Source organism: Dermacentor andersoni, chromosome 7 (genome assembly GCF_023375885.2).
Source record: "Dermacentor andersoni chromosome 7, qqDerAnde1_hic_scaffold, whole genome shotgun sequence".
NCBI lineage: Eukaryota > Metazoa > Arthropoda > Arachnida > Ixodida > Ixodidae > Dermacentor > Dermacentor andersoni.
This window is the reverse complement of record NC_092820.1, coordinates 116,369,438-116,387,052: the sequence shown is the minus strand read 5'-3', so window position 1 is coordinate 116,387,052 and position 17,615 is coordinate 116,369,438. Positions and strand designations below refer to the sequence as shown.

Sequence of the window (17,615 nt, the reverse complement as noted above, 5' to 3'; positions counted from 1 at the left end):
TGCATGCTTGATTGCAAAGAAATACAATATTATATTCTTGACAGAAATTATTATATATTATATTATATTATTGTTATATTAGAAATCAGTATGCGCTGTGCAGAATATTTAACGATCCTGTTTTTTGTTCGTAAGTAGGCTCCAACATCTTCGATTATAAGCGGAATGTTAGGCAACATTATGCGGCGAAAATAGGTACCGTTTTTGTGTAAATTTTATAGCCAAGTGTAAAGCGGCGACCAGAATGCGCATTGTGTGTACATGACGGGCAGAAAAAAGAAATTACGCGATATCTTATGCAAAACGCAACGCTCACCTAATAGTGCGTGTCCTGCAAAAGATCCGAGTGGCTTAAGGAAGGTGGCCAATCAACCAACACAAAAGTTATTCAATGATTGATATTCTAAAATGAACTGTTGTGTTAAAATATAGGCTACATTCTGTTACGTCGCTAAAACCTGGCATGAGCGTCAACGAAACGTAATTATATAAATGGGTGGTATATATTACCCTGTGGTAGTTTGAACATTGCTGCTGATTCAAGGCTCTAATATGGCCATGGCCTTACCATCGTTGTCGCAGTGGGCCTGGTCTTGTTGTGTCCGCCCCCAATACAAAGACCAATGAGGTTCAGCAGAATCGCTAGTGTTCATAAAATGAGCCACAATCACACTTTAAACTTTACTGTGCGTTGTTCCCAAGAATTGCGGACCGTATTTACAGTTAGTATCCTGCATTACAGCAAGCGCAGAAATACTTACCGTTCTCTCAAATGTTGTGTGACCGCACTGAAAGTAATTCCTTTTTCTTCTCCCAGTTATGCTTATTTTTTAAATCCGCAAGCAAAATGTCCTGACTAACTAATCCTCCGGGTCGAATAGAAGCGCTTCTTCTTGCTCGGTTTTGTGAGTATCCGCAAATGCAAATTCAATAATTTTTATTGGAGCCCGCCTTTGTACTATCAGGAGCAACAAAATTGTCGTTGATACAGCCAAGCGACCGGAGGTTCTCCGTCTGCTACACGCCGCCCGCAGAGGAGAAGAACAAATTAAGATGAGAGCCAGAGAGGTAACGTTCTGGCCCGGAATGAACGCGGACATTACATCTCTACTCCAGCCATGTACAGCCTGCCAAAAGTACTAGCGTAGAAACACTAGGCTGCCTATGCGGAGCCACGAGATACCAAGTCTGCCACTGCAAGTCCTTGGGCTTGATATATTTTACCGCGATGGCCAGACGTACCTAATCATCGTTGATTTCTACTTGTTCTTTTTCGAGATTCAAAACTTACGTCAATCAACCACAGAAGCCGTAAATAACGCCTGCTTGCTTGTTTTCGCGACTCATGGGATTCCGACAAATCTGTGCGGTGATAATGGACCGCCTTTCAATAGTGCTTCCTTCCGGTCTTTTGCGGCCCATCTAGAAATCGTCCGCATAACATCAAGCCCATATTGTCCTCGCCGTAACGGCATGGCGGAGCGTGTAGTTCAAGAGGTGAAAAAGTTGCCAAAGAATGCCCCTTTTGCAACGTTTCATTTTCACAAAGCTCTACTTGAATGGAGAAATATGCCAAGGGATTTAGAACTAAAGTCGCCTGCTCAGGGCTTGATGGGACGTCAAACCCGAACTCGACTGCCAGTGCTCCCTCAGCACTTTGAGCCTCTGAATGTGCCACCAGAGTCCCTTCGCAACTGTCTTTGAGATATAAAGGAATAGCAACGAATCTGTTATAACCGGACTGCCAAGCATGAGCCAGCGCTTGGCAGTGGTTCTCCAATGTCTGTATGCGACACCACACGCAGAACATGGCCCGCAGCTGTGGTCATTGTCCCTACAGGCCCACCATGGTCGTACAGTCCAGTCACAGAGAGCGGACAACAAATGAAGCGCACCAGGGAGCACCTGAATTCCACAGAAATGCGACTGGTGGCCGACCCTACGACTGGTTCTGCTGAGCCACTTTCCCAGTCTGACCCAGACACGGCGCTGCTACAACCAGACGCCCTTAGTAGGAGTACCCGCGTCCAAAAAGCACCACATCGCTATCCTCTGCCACAAAGAAAGCAGTGGTAGTGCCTGGATACTTGAATATAACTTCTAACCTTCTTTTGTGTTTTGTATATATTAATTTCTCTTCGACAAAAAGCAAGATGCAACTAGGTGCTTCATCATGCACACATGCCCCTTGATGGCACCTACTGCTCATGTCGCGCTTTGTATATCCCCTTCATAAGCAGGACCGTATCTGACAATAACCATTCTTTCATACGCTGGTCACGCACAGACACAGCAACTACAAAGGAAAATGTCAACGTGTCAACTCTACCCGACGCGCATGTCCCGTTGCGTGTTTCCTCGCCCGCTAGGACGCGTTTATAGGGCACCTTTTTTTCCCAGCTAGCGCAGGCGAGATCGCTTACGACCACCTGGTGCTAATATTACTGTAAATGGTTTGTGTACATACATGATTTCATTCATTGTAATAAACACCATACTGATAAAACAGCGTTGGCAGGCTCAGTGGTAGAGTAGCTGGCTCGCATGTTGCGGTCCAGGTTCGATCCCCGCAGAAACTGGGTCTATTTATGGTCATTCCTGGCGACAGCTGCTACCGACGCTGGAAACCGACTATTGGAATGACACCATAGCTAATACTGGAAGTACTGTAGTGTATTGAACTTACTCCACTGCCTTTCATTTTTTTCTGCTTAGACTTTTATTTGTTGCGTGTCCTAGCGAGCAACTTAATTCTATTATGTCTTGTATAAAGCACCCATATATCGCTAACGACATCTATCACAATGGTGATTATCGATAAGCCTCTCGTATATTCATATATACTGGCCTGGTACATTACCAAAAGGGCGTCTTTTTTCTACAAAAAAAAAAAATTGCCTACGCTACTGGGACTATGTTATGCTTATACCAGACAAGGTGTTTTTTTAAAGAAAACCTTCTGGAGTGGAAATTATGCCTTGAACAATAAACTACGCCACCACCGCTATTCTACTCCGGGCACCAAAAAACATCAGGGAAGGAAGCAGAATAGGAGGTGCTTTTTTATTACTTCCGGCCTAAATTGGGCAACTGAACGCTTGAATTCCGCACCCAAGTATGTCTTATTGTAATTGGTTTACATTAAGGTTTTCGACGAAAATTTTGAGCGAAATAAAAAAAAAATGGGCCGAAATAATCTGATGATGGCTGTCAACAGTGATGCGTTTAGTGTTTGATCAATATAGCCACAGATCGCATGGCCACTATCATACCCATTTTCCTATGAGGGCTGGAGTGCAGAAGGATTCCGCAAAAGCTGTTGAGGCCATCTAGCATTACTCCCACGCAGCATGCACGTGGCGTCCGAAAAGTATGGCGCGCAGGTGCATGCGAATGCTGAGAGATGCGTCATATGCTAACCAGGGTCCTCTCACCCACTTCTTTTTGGATACGGTGCGCCATGAGGTAGCACTGGCGGGAAGCTCGTGCGCGACCTCCAAAAGGAGAAGGGTTCGAGGCCGGCGGCTGCAAACACTGGGCATTGTGCCCTAACTCGCGGCACACTCTGTGACACAAGCTCAATGACCCGATTGGGCGAAAGGTTCATTTAAGGGTGGCGCATAGTGTATTCAATGCGCAGTTCGCTAAAGCATTGCCGTGAAAGACATTCTTTGCAAAGCAGCGCATAGCTAGTGCATTTCTGGCACAGTCCGCTAAAGCGCCGTATTGCTTTGCTTCAGCTACGCTTGTGACGTAGGTTTGATGCCATCAGCATTGGAGGAATTGAAAGAATCATTTTCGCCATTGTAGAACGGCACATTTCCACAGGCATATACCCAACTGCCAGAGATGGCATTAAGACGTTCATTCACAGTTGCCCCCACCTACTGGAGCATATCCGGTGACCAGAGGCGTAGCCAGGGGGCAGGGGAGGGGCTACAAGGGACAAACGCCTACAACACATGCCCAAAACCTCCTCCGTAGTGTCAGCATCCACGTCAAGATACTAAAGCCAGCAAAGGTAACTACGTTTTTATTTATTTTTTTTGCTCTGACTTTTATTCGCGCGGACACAAACCGCTGGCGATACCTCAAATGAACGTCTCTTTGGTATAAAGATTTGACGCCAAAGTGGACTGACTTTTTCAAAGTCGTACATCGGACCATACAAAGAGACAAGCTAAATCAACACACTATCAGCACGCAGCGAGGTCCGATGAGACGAAGCATTGTGGTGGTTCATTGTTGCCGTCATGTCACAGAAAAGAATAGACAGACAACGTGCTTTATTTGATCCTGAGAAGCTACTGTCAGGACCCCATAACAGGAGGCCATGGTAGCCGCTGGCCATGCCAACGTAGAGGACAGAAGGCCGTGACGATCCGCCCTTTTCCCGGGCCCTCTGTATAGCCTGGGCTTGCTTTCGGAATACTCTGCTTTTGATGGCCTCCTTCCATTCGGTTTCGCTCGAGAGAAGGTTGTTAGGCAACGCGGGACATCGCCAGAGCATGTGAGCAATAGAGCAAAAGGTTTCACTGCAGTCGGGACAACTAGGATCCACATCCGAGTATATCCTACTGAGTAATCCCCACGACGGGAAAGATCCCGTGGGCCACATTCTGAGAGTAGCTGACTGACCTGTACTGAGCTTCGGGTGAGGAAGAGGATCAACTCTCCTACCAAGTTGGCAATGTTAAGTAATTTCATTAAATATGAGAAATGGATCGTTCTGCATAGTCCCTTCCTTTCCAACCGGTGCCTCCAGACCGTTGCGGCGCGTGAGTTTTCGCTCACGGTCGTGAGCCAGCTTGTTGATGTTTGGGAAGCCCTCGAGAACGTTCGCACCATGTGTGCGGGGAACCATGTGATACAATGAGAACCGGGGCAAGCCCTTCTCTCTAGAATAGAGGCCGCCTCTCGAGCGAGATTACCCGATTTCGAAGCTCTGATTGCGTTTCTCGAGTTGGTATAAATCTGGGAACGCTCTGGCTCACACAAGGCCGTGCAACCACAATTTTCTCTGCTATACTCGGGAGGCCGCTCGTACCGAGGCGGAGGAGCGAAGCACCCTCGCTCCCGTCTGCAACCGACAACGCGAACATTTTCCTGTTCCCGTACTGCACCGCATCGACAAAGAACGCAGAGCCTCTGTCGTCCCTAACTTTCTTCAATGTGGCTCTTGCACGTGCTTTACGTCTACCCTCGTTATGCGGTGGATGGACGTTTCGCGGAAAGGGCTTCACTAGGTGCGGCGCTTTTGTTTCCCGTGTGAGTGTTATGCGCCGGTTCTCCAGTATCATAAGAGCCATGCAGACCTCGTCAACAATTCGCCTGCCAGCTTTGGTTGACGATACCCCAATCACCTGGGCAGTGACCGGCGGCTTTATGATCTGGTCTATGCAATTGTGCATTCCAAGTTGATATAGCTTGCCGAAGCTCGTGGCAATAGGCAAGCCTAGCACTCTCTTGATGCTCTTGCGCATCAGGACATTTAACTTTGTCTTTTCCGTTTTGGTCCATACTAGAGCTGACGCCACATAGTTAATATGGCTCACGAGAAACGCGGGATACATACTAAGGAGGTTGTCTTCACCTAACTCCTTTCCCTTGTTTCGGTTGGACACCCTAGGGAGTCACCGCAGCATATACTCCATCTTGCCTGTAGCGTGAGTAATTGTTCTGGCATTACAGCCCCTCGCGTCTATGAGCAGACCTAGGATCTTAACTGAGTCGACGCTAGGAATTTTCTGCCCATTATTCGCGTATAATACCACGGGTAACTGGTTGAGGGGGTTCAGACCCCTAACCCCCAGCCTTGCAGATCTGTAAAGTAACAACTCCGACTTACTCGGAGGCAGCTTGAGACACATGTCCTCGAGGTAAGCCTCCGTCTCGCCCAATGCCGCTCGTAGAGCTTGCTCCATTTGCGCTAGCGAGCCCCCTGGCCACCAGCTCGTGATGTCATCTGCGTAGAGTGCGTGACCTATGCCCCTGAGGCCCCCCAGCCTGTCTGAAAACCCTCCATGACTATATTGGAGAGCATTCGTGAGATGACTGATCCCTGCGTGGTACCCCGAGCCCCCAGTCCCTACACGCTCGACCTAATCTGCCCCGCTTGAATAGTAGCGGTTCTATTCATGAGAAAGGACCTGCCATAGACCTGGAATTTGACTCCCAGGCCTATCCCTACAGTGGCCTGCAGTATTTACCGAGGTGACGCTGTATCGAACGCTTTACTTATAGCCAGACCGAGAATCCCTCTCACGTACCGGGTGCCGCTATCAAAGATTTGCTTCTTCAGCATTAGCACAACCTCCTGCGTCGATAGGCCGGACCGAAAGCCAACTATAATATGTGGGAAGAGGTTCCTGTGCTCTACGTACCCGGAAACCTTGTTCGAAATCGCGCGCTCCGCTACCTTGCCTGTATACAATTTTAGTGATATTGGTCTGATGTTGTCGAAAGGAAGGGGCTTTCCAGTTTTAGGGATGGGTATCACCGTAGCCGGCCTCCATCCGTCGGGCACCTGTCCTATCTGCCATACCCTGTTGACCTCCTGCCATATCATCTAGTTTCCACTGCCTTAGCCTCCAGGTGTCGTAATAGCCTGTTTGAAACCTTATCCGGATCCGGAGCCGCTCACCTGTTTAAATTGTAGAGCACCGCCCTGATCGCCGATTCTGTGAAGGGAGCGTGCAGCTCGTCCGCCGTCGCACGCTCGATCGGCGGACAATCCTCTTCCTTCGTCGGCCCCATGGGAAGGTATATATCCACGACCGCATTCCAAAGTGTCTGTTCAGTACCTCCCTCCTGTTTGTGCCTACGTATGACTTTACTAAGTTTTTGCCTTTGATTCCACTTAGTCTGCGCGTCAACCAGGACGTGCTTGAGGAGGTTCCACTTCCGTCCTAAGCGCATGAGCCCGTCTACTGCCGCGCAGACTTCGTCCCATTGTAGCTCATTGAGCTCCGCGCAATATCTCTCGATCTCTCTATTAAGATCCGGAACCTTTTTCCTCAGCCGGCTATTTAGCATTTGTGTTTTCCGCCTCATCATAATTGAGGATTTGGCCTCAAACCGGTGCGCTAGGTGGGGGTCCATTCTTAGGACCTCCGCTTCCGTTCGTACTACCTTAGTAGCCCTCACTACGTCCTGCATGAGGGAGTCGATAGCCTCGCCAAACGAGGAAAACGTACTCGTTCGCTCCTTCCTAAGTTTCCTCAACTCCTCCCGGTCCATGACCCTAAATACTCTGGCCGGTCGGGCGTCCACCCTTAATGTTACAGCCGCTACGAAGTGGTCACTGCCGAGTTTCTTCTGCTTATTGGGCCACGTTACGTTACCTACTAACTAGGAATAGGCAAGAATCAGATGCATGCGTAAAGAGAAAAAGCCGGCAGTATCATTAGTAATATGGATGAGATAGTTCAAGTGGCTGAGGAGTTCTATAGAGATTTATGCAGTACCAGTGGTACCCACGACGATAATTAAAGAGATAATAGTCTAGAGGAATTTGAAATCCCACAAGTAACGCCGGAGGAATTAAATAAAGCCTTGGAAGCTATAAAATGGGGAAGGCAGTTGGGGAGGATCAGGTAACAGCAGATTTGTTGAAGATTGGTGGGCAGATTGTTCTAGAAAAACTGGCCACCCTGTATACGCAATGCTTCATGACCTCGAGCGTACCTGAATCTTGTAGAACACTAACATAATCTTAATCCATAAGAAAGGGGATGCCAAAGACTTGAAAAATTATAAACCGGTGAGCTTATTGTCCACTTCCTACAAAGTATTTACTAAGGTAATCAAAAATAGAATCAGGAACACCTTGGACTTCTCTCAACCAAAGGACCAGGTAGGATTCCGTAAAGGCTACTCAACAATAGACAATATTCCCACAATTAATCATGTGATAGAGAAATGTGGGGAATATAACCAACCCTTATATATAGCTTTCATTGATTACGAAAATGCGTTTGATTCAGTCGACACCTAAGCAGTCATGGAGGCATTATGAAATCAGGGTGTAGACGAGCCGTATGTTCAAATACTGAAAGATATCTATGGCGACTCCACAGTCACCGTAGTCCTCCATAAAGAAAGCAACAAAATCCCAATAAAAAAGGCGTCAGACAGGGAGATACGATCTCTCCAATGCTATTCCCAGCATGTTTATAGGAGGTATTATGAGACCTGGATTGGGATGAATTGGGGATAAGAGTTAATGGAGAATACATTAGTAGCATGCGATTCGCTGATGATATGGTATTGCTTAGTAACTCAGGGGACCGATTGCAATGCATGTTCACTGACCTGGAGAAGCAACGCAGAGGGGGGGGGGGTCTAAATATTAATCTGCAGAAAACTAAATCAGTGTTTATCAGTCTCGGAAGAGAACAGCAGTTTACAATAGGTAGCGATGCACTGGAAGTGGTAAGGGAATACATCCACTTAGGACAGTTAGTGACTGCGGATCCTGATCATGAGACTGTAATAATCAGAAGAATAAGAATGGGCTGGGGCGCTTTTGGCAGGCATTCTCAGATCATGAACAGCAGGTTGTCATTGTCCCACAAGAGAAAAGTGTATAACAGCTATGTCTTACCAGTACTCACGTATAGAGCAGAAGCCTGCAGGCTTACGAAAAGCGTTATGCTTAAATTGAGGACGACGCAACTAGCTATGGAAAGAATAATGATGGGTGTAACCTTAAGGGATAAGAAAAGAGCAGATTGGGTGAGGGAACAAACACGAGTTAATGACATCTGAGTTGAAATCAAGAAAAAGAAATGGGCATGGGCAGGAAATATAATGAGGACGGCAGATAACTGACGGTCATTAAGGGTTACGGACTGCATTCCAAGGGAAGGGAAGCGTAGCAGGGGGCGGCAGAAAGTTAGGTGGGTGGATGAGATTCAGAAGTTTGCAGGGACAACATGGCCACAATCAGTACATGACCGGGGTAGGTGGAGAAGTATGGGAGAGGCCTTTGCCCTACAATGGGCGTAACCAGGCTGATCATGGTGGTGATGATGACGACGTTACCTACGTTCCTTACACACGTGTTCGCGCAACTGACGTGCCCTACGCAGTGGGGAAGCCTGGGTTTTTGATTGCCGTAAACGCGATATCATCCAGGGTCCTCGCCAGGTTCTCTCCTTTGGTCGCGGGATGGAATCCCGGCCACGGCGGCCGCATTTCGATGGGGGCGAAATGCGAAAACACCCGTATACTTAGATTTAGGTGCACGTTAAAGAACCCCAGGTGGTCAAAATTTCAGGAGTCCCCCACTACGGCGTGCCTCATAATCAGAAAGTGGTTTTGGCACGTAAAACCCCATAATTTAATTTTTTTTTTAGGTTCTCTCCTTTAACAGTCCCTCTGGCGTAGCCCCATGGATTATTAGGGGCGTTAAAGCCCCCGGCAACTATGAGGGGAAAGTGTTTTGCAATCGACGTCACCTTTCTAAGCAGGGAGTTAAACGTCTGTCTCTGGTCCGACGGTGGGCTATAGCCACTAAGCACAAAGACGCTCTGCTTAAGACGCCCGTCCGGCATAACCTCCACGAAAAGGGTCTCCATCTCACCCCGTCCAGATAGGATTAGATGTTCAATAAAGGCTAGAATTTTTTTTATCATCGTGGCTAGTCCTCTGCCTCCCTCGTTCCTGATCGACACAGTGTTAAAGCCACAGAGGGTAGGGTCGTTAAATAATGTCTCCTGTAATAACTAAAATCTGCGGTTTTTCCGCCTCATTCGCCAAAAATTGCCGTAGCGGAGCCTTTGAAAACTAGCGCAGTTCCACTGCCATATTTCCAGCCGTTTATGATCGCCCGCCATGATGCTACATTAACATGTTTTGCTCCACACCCGAAGCAATGTCGGAGTGATTCACTGCCTTGCTTTGCCCTCGGACCTTGGCTATGGTCCGAATCGCCGGCTTTTCTTTTAGTACCGTTACTCTTTGTAGAAAAAGTTTATACTTTCCTGATTTTCTTTACTTATTCTGAGTAGTTCCTCTAATGTCTTCTTTGTTGAGCCTCTCCCTGAGACGTTCCCGATTCGCTCTCGTCGTTACGAAGGGGGGGCCTTACGCTTTGCTTTAGTGAGTCCTACACGATGTATATGTTCGACAACCTGTGGTGTCTGGTCGCTCACCTTTATTTCACTGGGCTTGGGTTTGCCTTGGCGGCTTTGAGTCGGCGTAACTTCTGTCTAAGCTCCGTAACTTTCTTAAGTAATAAGCCCACGTGCGACTTACTACCATGCTCTGGCGAAGCCGACCGCATTACCTCCGTGGGTCTCTGTAGCTCCTTCTTCCTCTTCCCTTTGACACGAGCCGCCCAGGTAGGCTCCTCCTGGATCCCCACGCTGGACACCGAGCGCCCTCTTGATCGAGAGCGGCGGCTTATTGCGCAGCGCTTCCGCGCAGCTGGCGTGCGAGAGCGGCTTCTCTCGGTGCTGCGCTCACGCACAGCTGGCGTACGCGAGCGTCTCCAGCCACCCGCCGTGTTGACGTCGGTCGCCAGCTGCAGCTGCTCGGCGCGTCGGCTTCGCTGCCGCCGTCTTCTTCTGACGGTATAGGGAACTTGAAATTTGTCCCTGCACTCCTTCGCCGCTGTTGGGTGCGGGCCACGACACAACGTGCATTTCGAATAGCACTGGTGATCTTTCGCCGGCGATCGTTGCCCGCAGCTGCAACTCCACTTGCTTCCCGGGTTGGGACACATGTCAACCCGGTCTCCCAGTCCTCCACACCCGTAGCAGACTTCCGTATGGCGTAGGTAGAGCATGCAGCGAAATATGCTCGCGCCGCATGCGACGCGGTTGGGCACACTCATGCCCTCGAAAAGCAGCACCACCACCGTGGTGTTGTTCTTGATCCGCCTGCCCTTCAAAGCGCCCGGATTCCGGCGATTTACAATTCTCGCTCTGAGTTCAGCCTCGCCGAATTCCGCGTCGACTCCTCTTATGACTCCGTTACACGAATTCTCAAGTGGGGCCAGGTACGTCGCCACGCTAAACGTGCCTTCGCCGAGCCTGATTTCTGCACTCGGGTGTATGCGTCAGCGTTTTTCTCGTGCTGAGTGCACGCCACTGCCGGTGACCCATGCAGGCATTAAAGAGTTGCTTCAAAAAGCGGCTCCTGCCCCGTCTGACATCTACAATGACCAACGTAGGCATCAAAGAGGTTCCTTGAAGAGCGGCACGTGCGTACAGATTTTCCAGAATTGTTTGGAATCGTATTTGGTGGACGATTGATTTCAAATCCTTTTCCCTCAGCGCAGCAGCCGGATGCACTACCAATTCAACCACTAACCCAGTGCCCGAGGTGGACGGGAAAACAGACACAAAAATGCTTAGAGAGATACTTGTCTCTCGGAATGTGCCCAAAGTACTGTAACATTGCCAATTCATTATAGCAATACTTTGACGAATGAGGTGTTTAGCTTTTATCTTCCAATTTCCATTGCATTTATATCAGCCAAACAAAGCTTCGGTTATAAACACGCTCCAGCTGGCGCGGCACTCTTTCTAAGGTAAGGTCGCGGCCAGCGCTGTTTTCGAGCAAGCTGGTAACAAGTTGCAGGGGCTCCCACTCAGTAATCATGGCTCAAGCCTTCATTCCAGCACTGCAATAGGTTGCAGATGCTTCAACCAGCACTTTGAATTTGTATTTCTGCAGCAATAAGATTGGTATAAACGTACACCTCTATAGACTGCTATACCAGAAAATTGTATTATTACTGTCGAAACTGCATATTTCGGCTTTGCTGGAACACCTGCATCGCAGTTTCACGGAAACAAGGTAGAACTTTTCGCTCTTGTTGACTTCCTTGTTAGAGGGAACAGCTTCATAAACTTCAGGAAAAACTTCATAAAACTTCATAAAATACAGTGGGGCTTAACTAGATTTTTTTATTACCAAACGGTTTTACGCTCCGACAGTACTAAAATATTTATTCACAAGGTGGTAAGACAATTTTGCTCTATAACTATATATTGTAGAAAACATGACATATTCTACGTTAATTATCTATCGAGACCATTGCACAACTTTATGCGCATAGCTGGAATCGTCATTTTCTCACAGGCTTGCTAACACCACCTCAAACACTTGGCATTTGTTAATTTGTGATGCTCTGCGGTGATGTACCTTCATAGCAGCAATTGCGGCTATGTTTCTTTGCTTTTGTTTTTGCGCCACCGACATTAGAAGCGATTGGTGTCAGCAAAAAAGATATTGACATGTCTCAATTAGGCGAGTCTGACTGATGACAATACGCATCGCGCCACGACGGTGTAGTCGGGTTTAAATTTTCGTACTTGCAGCTATAACACCTAAACATCCGTGTAGCTGAGTGACCGACTAAATTTCGTCCATACCTATAAAAAGAGGTGCATATTGCACTAATAAATGCAAAGAGCGGCTAGTACAAGTGGCACATATCGGTACATTTGCGCATGTCGCCTGAATTTCAAAATAACAAATAGACGTTTCGAAGACGTTCACGACGCAATTTACCAGTTGTACAAAAGTAAGCCACGGTACCAGAACCACATATGTAATAATAATATTTGCTTACTAAATATTTGGCTACTGGCACAGTAAACAAGATGCGTCGTCAGTTTGTCTCTTTAATGCATTACAAAGGTTTGGCAGCGTGAATAACTGTCTACGTGTATTTCGCGCACGTTTTACATAAAAAGCATTTGTAGCACATATAAAGCAGCGTTCCTGTTCTGCGCGCTCTTACGATTTCCTGCTTTTATCGTCAACAAATACGTTATTTCAGGGATGTTCCCCTCAGGAGCAGAAAACCTACTTGTAAGAGTAATAAATCTTTAGAAAATTACCTACATTTATTAGGACGAAAAGTAAGAGCATAGGTTGCCCATGTAAATTTCATGCGTCTTGCATGTGATGAAATGGAGTGGCTTTGGTACTCGTGTATTTAAAGCCAGTATCGCATACGTGCGTCAGTTTAGTTAAATGGGAGAACCTAAAATTGTCATTGACGTTACCGTCAATCTCTGAAGACATATCACCACTATTGTGTCATCCCGTGACTTCGTTTCCGTTTTTGCATCACTGCTTTCATTATTAAAACCACGGATTACTCGCAGTTTGCGGATACAATAGTTCAACGTTTGTTGTTAACTCTTGGAAAGAAGAGTCAAGCACTGATTGGAAGAAGGGAATGAGCATTTTCTGGACACCACGGAGTCATGAAAGTAATTGTGTGGTAATTATTGATGAAGGCAATCATCACATAGTATACAATGCAGATAAACTTATTTGATGCTTCACGGACGTGGGGCTAGACAATAAGCCGGAGTTATTAGCCATATCTTGACAAAATAAATGGAAGTTCTGTGGTAACCTATCCTGGTCATTTCGATAGAAACCGTCATTGCTACCAAATTATGCACATTGACCTTTAGCATTATAAAGCTCAATGATTTAGAGTTTATTGCTGATCCATCGCAAGCATGCAAGAGTCCCTGAGATCTTGTGGACTTACCGTTTGACGAGTACCTCCTCCCATAGACAGACTAATGATGCTCAGCGCAAGCACTAAAGTTTTCAGATAATGAGCCATGACTTAACTCTACAAACCTGACTGTGCTTTTTCCACTAGCTTTACAGAGCGTATTTATTGTCCCTTTCGTGAGTCACTACAAGCGCACAAATGTTCTGAAGACTAAGAAACGATTTTCGAGCGCCATGGAGGCCAAGTGCTTCATCATTTCTCGATGTACTTGTTGTTCATTTTTGCTTTCGCTAGCAATAAGATGTCTTCAGTTATCATTTCTGGCACTTCAACAGTCTCATTGCTTTTTTATTTGTTTTGACATTGCGAAAATTCGCAATAGGTAAACAAGTGTATGTGTTTGAGCCTTTGCTTTACCATTAAACCAAAGGACATCTTTCGTGCGCATATTCGCAGTTATAATGTTGTTTTTTTGTGTTAATGAAAATGTAAAGATTAGGAAGCGCATTTCTTAGACAGGTTCTAGATTTGGAATACATATCTTCTATTTTGTATTGTATTAGAATAAAGGAGTATAACTTTCTATACGTCGCGTTAAAATTGCTCACAATTACTTTCTTTGACTGCGCGAATAGGATACTCTTGTTTTCTGAAAGAGAGGTACAGCATTGCAAATATCATGATCATGATGTTTTCCATGCTCAAGATCCTGATCCTGAGAAGGAAATTCATGGAAGAATAAAAATGGCTTGGATCGCATACGGCAGACATTGTCAGGTCCTGATTGGAAGCGGACCATTATCATTGAAAAGGAAGGTGTACAATCAATGCATTTTACCAGTGCTGACACGTGGGGTAGAGACTTGGAGATTGAGAAAGAAGCTTGGGATCAAGTGAAGGACCGCGCAAAGAGTGATGGAACGAAGAATGCTAGGCATAACGCCAAGACAGAAAGAGAGAGTGGTTTAAATCAGAGAGCAAACGGGTATAGCCGATATTCTAATTGATATTAAGAGAAAGAAATGAAGCTGTGTAGGTCTTGTAATGCGCAGGTTAGATAACTGGTGGACCATAAGCCTTACAGAATGGGTACCAAGAGAAGGGAAACGCAGTCAAGAACGGCAGGACACTATGTGGAGCGCTGAAATGAGGAAATTCGTCGGAGCTAGTTGGAATCGGTTGGCGCAGGAAAGGGTAATTGGAGATAGCAGGGAGAGGCCTTCGTCCTGCAGTGGACATAAAATATACTGACGATGATCATGGCAAATGCATCGAGCGTGCGCACAGGTCGATGAACCGAACAATGTTATTTGGTTCAATAGCCTTCAGTTGTAGAATCTGAAACACGATATAGAACAAGCCGCATCCCTCCCCCCCAATAATAATTTTACAGTGAAGATCTCAGCCTCTAGTTGATGAGACTTTTCCTAAAAGCGCGTGCATTCTTCTGTATCACGTATACAACACAAAGCAAAGTATTCTTTTTAATAATAAACAAGAATAAAACAAGCATCCAAGCCACATATTTGTCAATAACGTGTTCTTGCTAACAATGCCAAGCACCTAGCCCTTCCCGCATACGTTTCCTTGTAAACATTACTTGCTCAAGCTGCCGCGGCCACGGCGCCTCGTAATGCGGAGAGTGACGTCACTAGCCTTTCATATACGAAAAAAGAAACTAGCCCAGCAACAGATTTGAGGGCTGTTGCAGCCCTGCTGGGGTTAGGCAGCTCATGGTTAGGACTCCCAGAGCAGCAGGAATAAAAGAAGTGGTAAGAGTAAAACACGACCAGTGGCGGAGTGCTGCCTCTGGCCGTGTTGCAGTGGAATTCCAGCAAAGGGGAAATCCGCACTTTCACATTCTCCTCGGGCTGGATAATATGCTACAGGTGCAATTGAGCAATTAAGCAATCCATGCACCTCTTCAGCAGTTTTAGTGATGCTTTTCAACAGCTCAGTTGGACATCCGCTTTCGTAGGGCCGCAATGGCGAGTCACTTTTTTTCCTGCATTAACGCAGTATAGCTGCGCCCTCTGATGAAGTAGTGTGGTTGTTTTAGTGACGAAGTTGCCAGATGGTGAAAATATTTTGAAGCTTGAAAATATCAGTATTTTCTCAGAATAACAACTAAAACATCTATTGGTATTAGACTATGAGAACTAACGAAAGCATATTGCAGTTAATTAAAGCACTAAATAAATCTACACTAAATTTTCCTAAATAAAATTCAACATTGGATAAATTATTCATATATTTGCATTAGTAACTTTACACTGCTGTAATGCCCATATAAAAATTTAAAAATTTAGAACTTGATTGTAGAAATGTAGCTGTGGTGAGAGGCTGACCGTTCTTCGCGTCTTGGTGGATTGGCGGGAAGCGGAAGCTGAACGAACAAACGCTACTTTCTCTTGCACACTGATGCTACCAACCCTTTCATCCTGTATTGTTTCTTGGAGCAGAACCAATTTTTGATCACAAATAACTGTTACATTTTTTTAAGATGTCCATTTATTGTGCGTTATAAGCCCACGATATTTTAAACTCATCCTCTCACGAGATGCTGATGCTGCGACAGTAGCAACCTGTATGGCACATGCCTCCGGAGCCTTGTACTGAGTAAGGGCCTTGTTGAGGACCCGTAGCGACATATTTTAGCAGATGCCCTCTTCGTAGTACATCGTTTCTGTTTAGCTTATGTCATGTGTCATTGTATATGTTTATTACAAATACATTTACAAACATTCCAAAGAATATTGTTAGGCCTCTATACAGCGGTGTTTTACCTACGTCTTGCTGATAATTATTCATTTCCCAATGCCAGTCTATACTCATAGCCTTGGCACTCCTTGGCCTCTGCTGGCCCTTCCTCCAATAAACTGCAGTGATACTCTTAATGCACACTAAGTCTGGTAAGTTGAACAAAATCCGTCTTGCGCTGATGTTTTTAGGTTGTATACACTTTTGTTGGGCCAGTAAGTCAGTCGAAATATGCGCACTCTTTCTTTAGTACTTGATGTAGTAGTTCTACTACATCAACTAGTAGAACAACGTAAACTACTACGTCAAACACTTGTCTTTGCCTCGTGTTGTCGACAAATTCGACTTCGCCCTGCCATCTGCTAGCCGCCTGGTTAACTGAGATGGTAGAGCGGCTGTCCCGGAAAGGCGGTGGTCCCGAGTTCTAGTCCCGGACCAGGACGAATTTTTCTTCAACTATGAGGCTTTTCTTTCGAGGAACCCGTATGGATTTCCTTTGTAGCACTTGCTACGAATGGGTGGATGTCTGATTTTCCGTTTATTCTTTCTATGGTAGTGTCAGAAGCAGGGATTGGAATGTGTCTCTCCACATGTGTGAGAGCTTGCTTTAAATTATTTAGTTGGTTTCTGGTCAATTACATGCCGTACGGCGGCGTCATATCTTGCCACTTTATAGTTCAGGATGTTTGGTGGATAGGTACTGCGTTCACACATACTGATATGCGGTATAAGTTTGTGGATGTCTGTGTCCTTGCGTAACAATAGCTTTGGCCTGAGTGCAGTGAGTTTTATTGGATATACTTCTTCTTACGTATTGCAACTAACTTAAAAAGTCACTCCTGTATCAGGAGCCAAGGAAACCTTGATATTTATGAAACAAATATTATAATATTAGCAAAGTACCTCATTTTTAGCTTTGCAGCGAAACGGAAGAAATTTCCTAAGCGGAAAGTTTGGACATTCTGCGTTTGCTATTACAGAAGTTTTCTGTTTGTTTTTTATCTCCTTATCCAAAGCGGTAGCCATGCGATGAGTACCTTGAACTTAATATGCTCCAAAGAAAATACTTCATCACCTCTGATGCGTTACTGCACAAGAACTTCACTCAAATTATTTACGAACGCAAGTCTGAAATTTGATCAGAAGTTCAGAAGTATCAAATATTTCTATCGTATATCTGTCACAAATGTTCACTCATCAAGGCATCTATAGCCGAAGCCTGGTAGCAGGGGTACCGACGATACGTAATGACAACCTTCCTTCTTGACCGTCCTTTGCTGGTGGAACAGCAGAATGTAAACTTTGAACGTCAGTTTTTTTTTTAATTCTTCCGTGTCGAAATAAAGAGACGCACGAAGAA

The 17,615-nt window shown here is 45.9% G+C and overlaps 1 protein-coding gene across 1 annotated transcript in view; it reads right to left on the bottom strand.

Annotated features, from left to right (window-relative positions):
• The window catches only part of LOC126534923 (uncharacterized), a 77,865-nt gene extending 67,025 nt beyond the window's left edge, over nt 1-10,840 (bottom strand). Inside the window, exon 1 of the mRNA XM_072289508.1 lies at nt 10,292-10,840. Coding sequence (XP_072145609.1) covers nt 10,292-10,840 — 549 coding nt within the window. The remainder of the gene's footprint in view (nt 1-10,291) is intronic.
• Between the last annotated feature and the right edge of the window lie 6,775 nt (nt 10,841-17,615).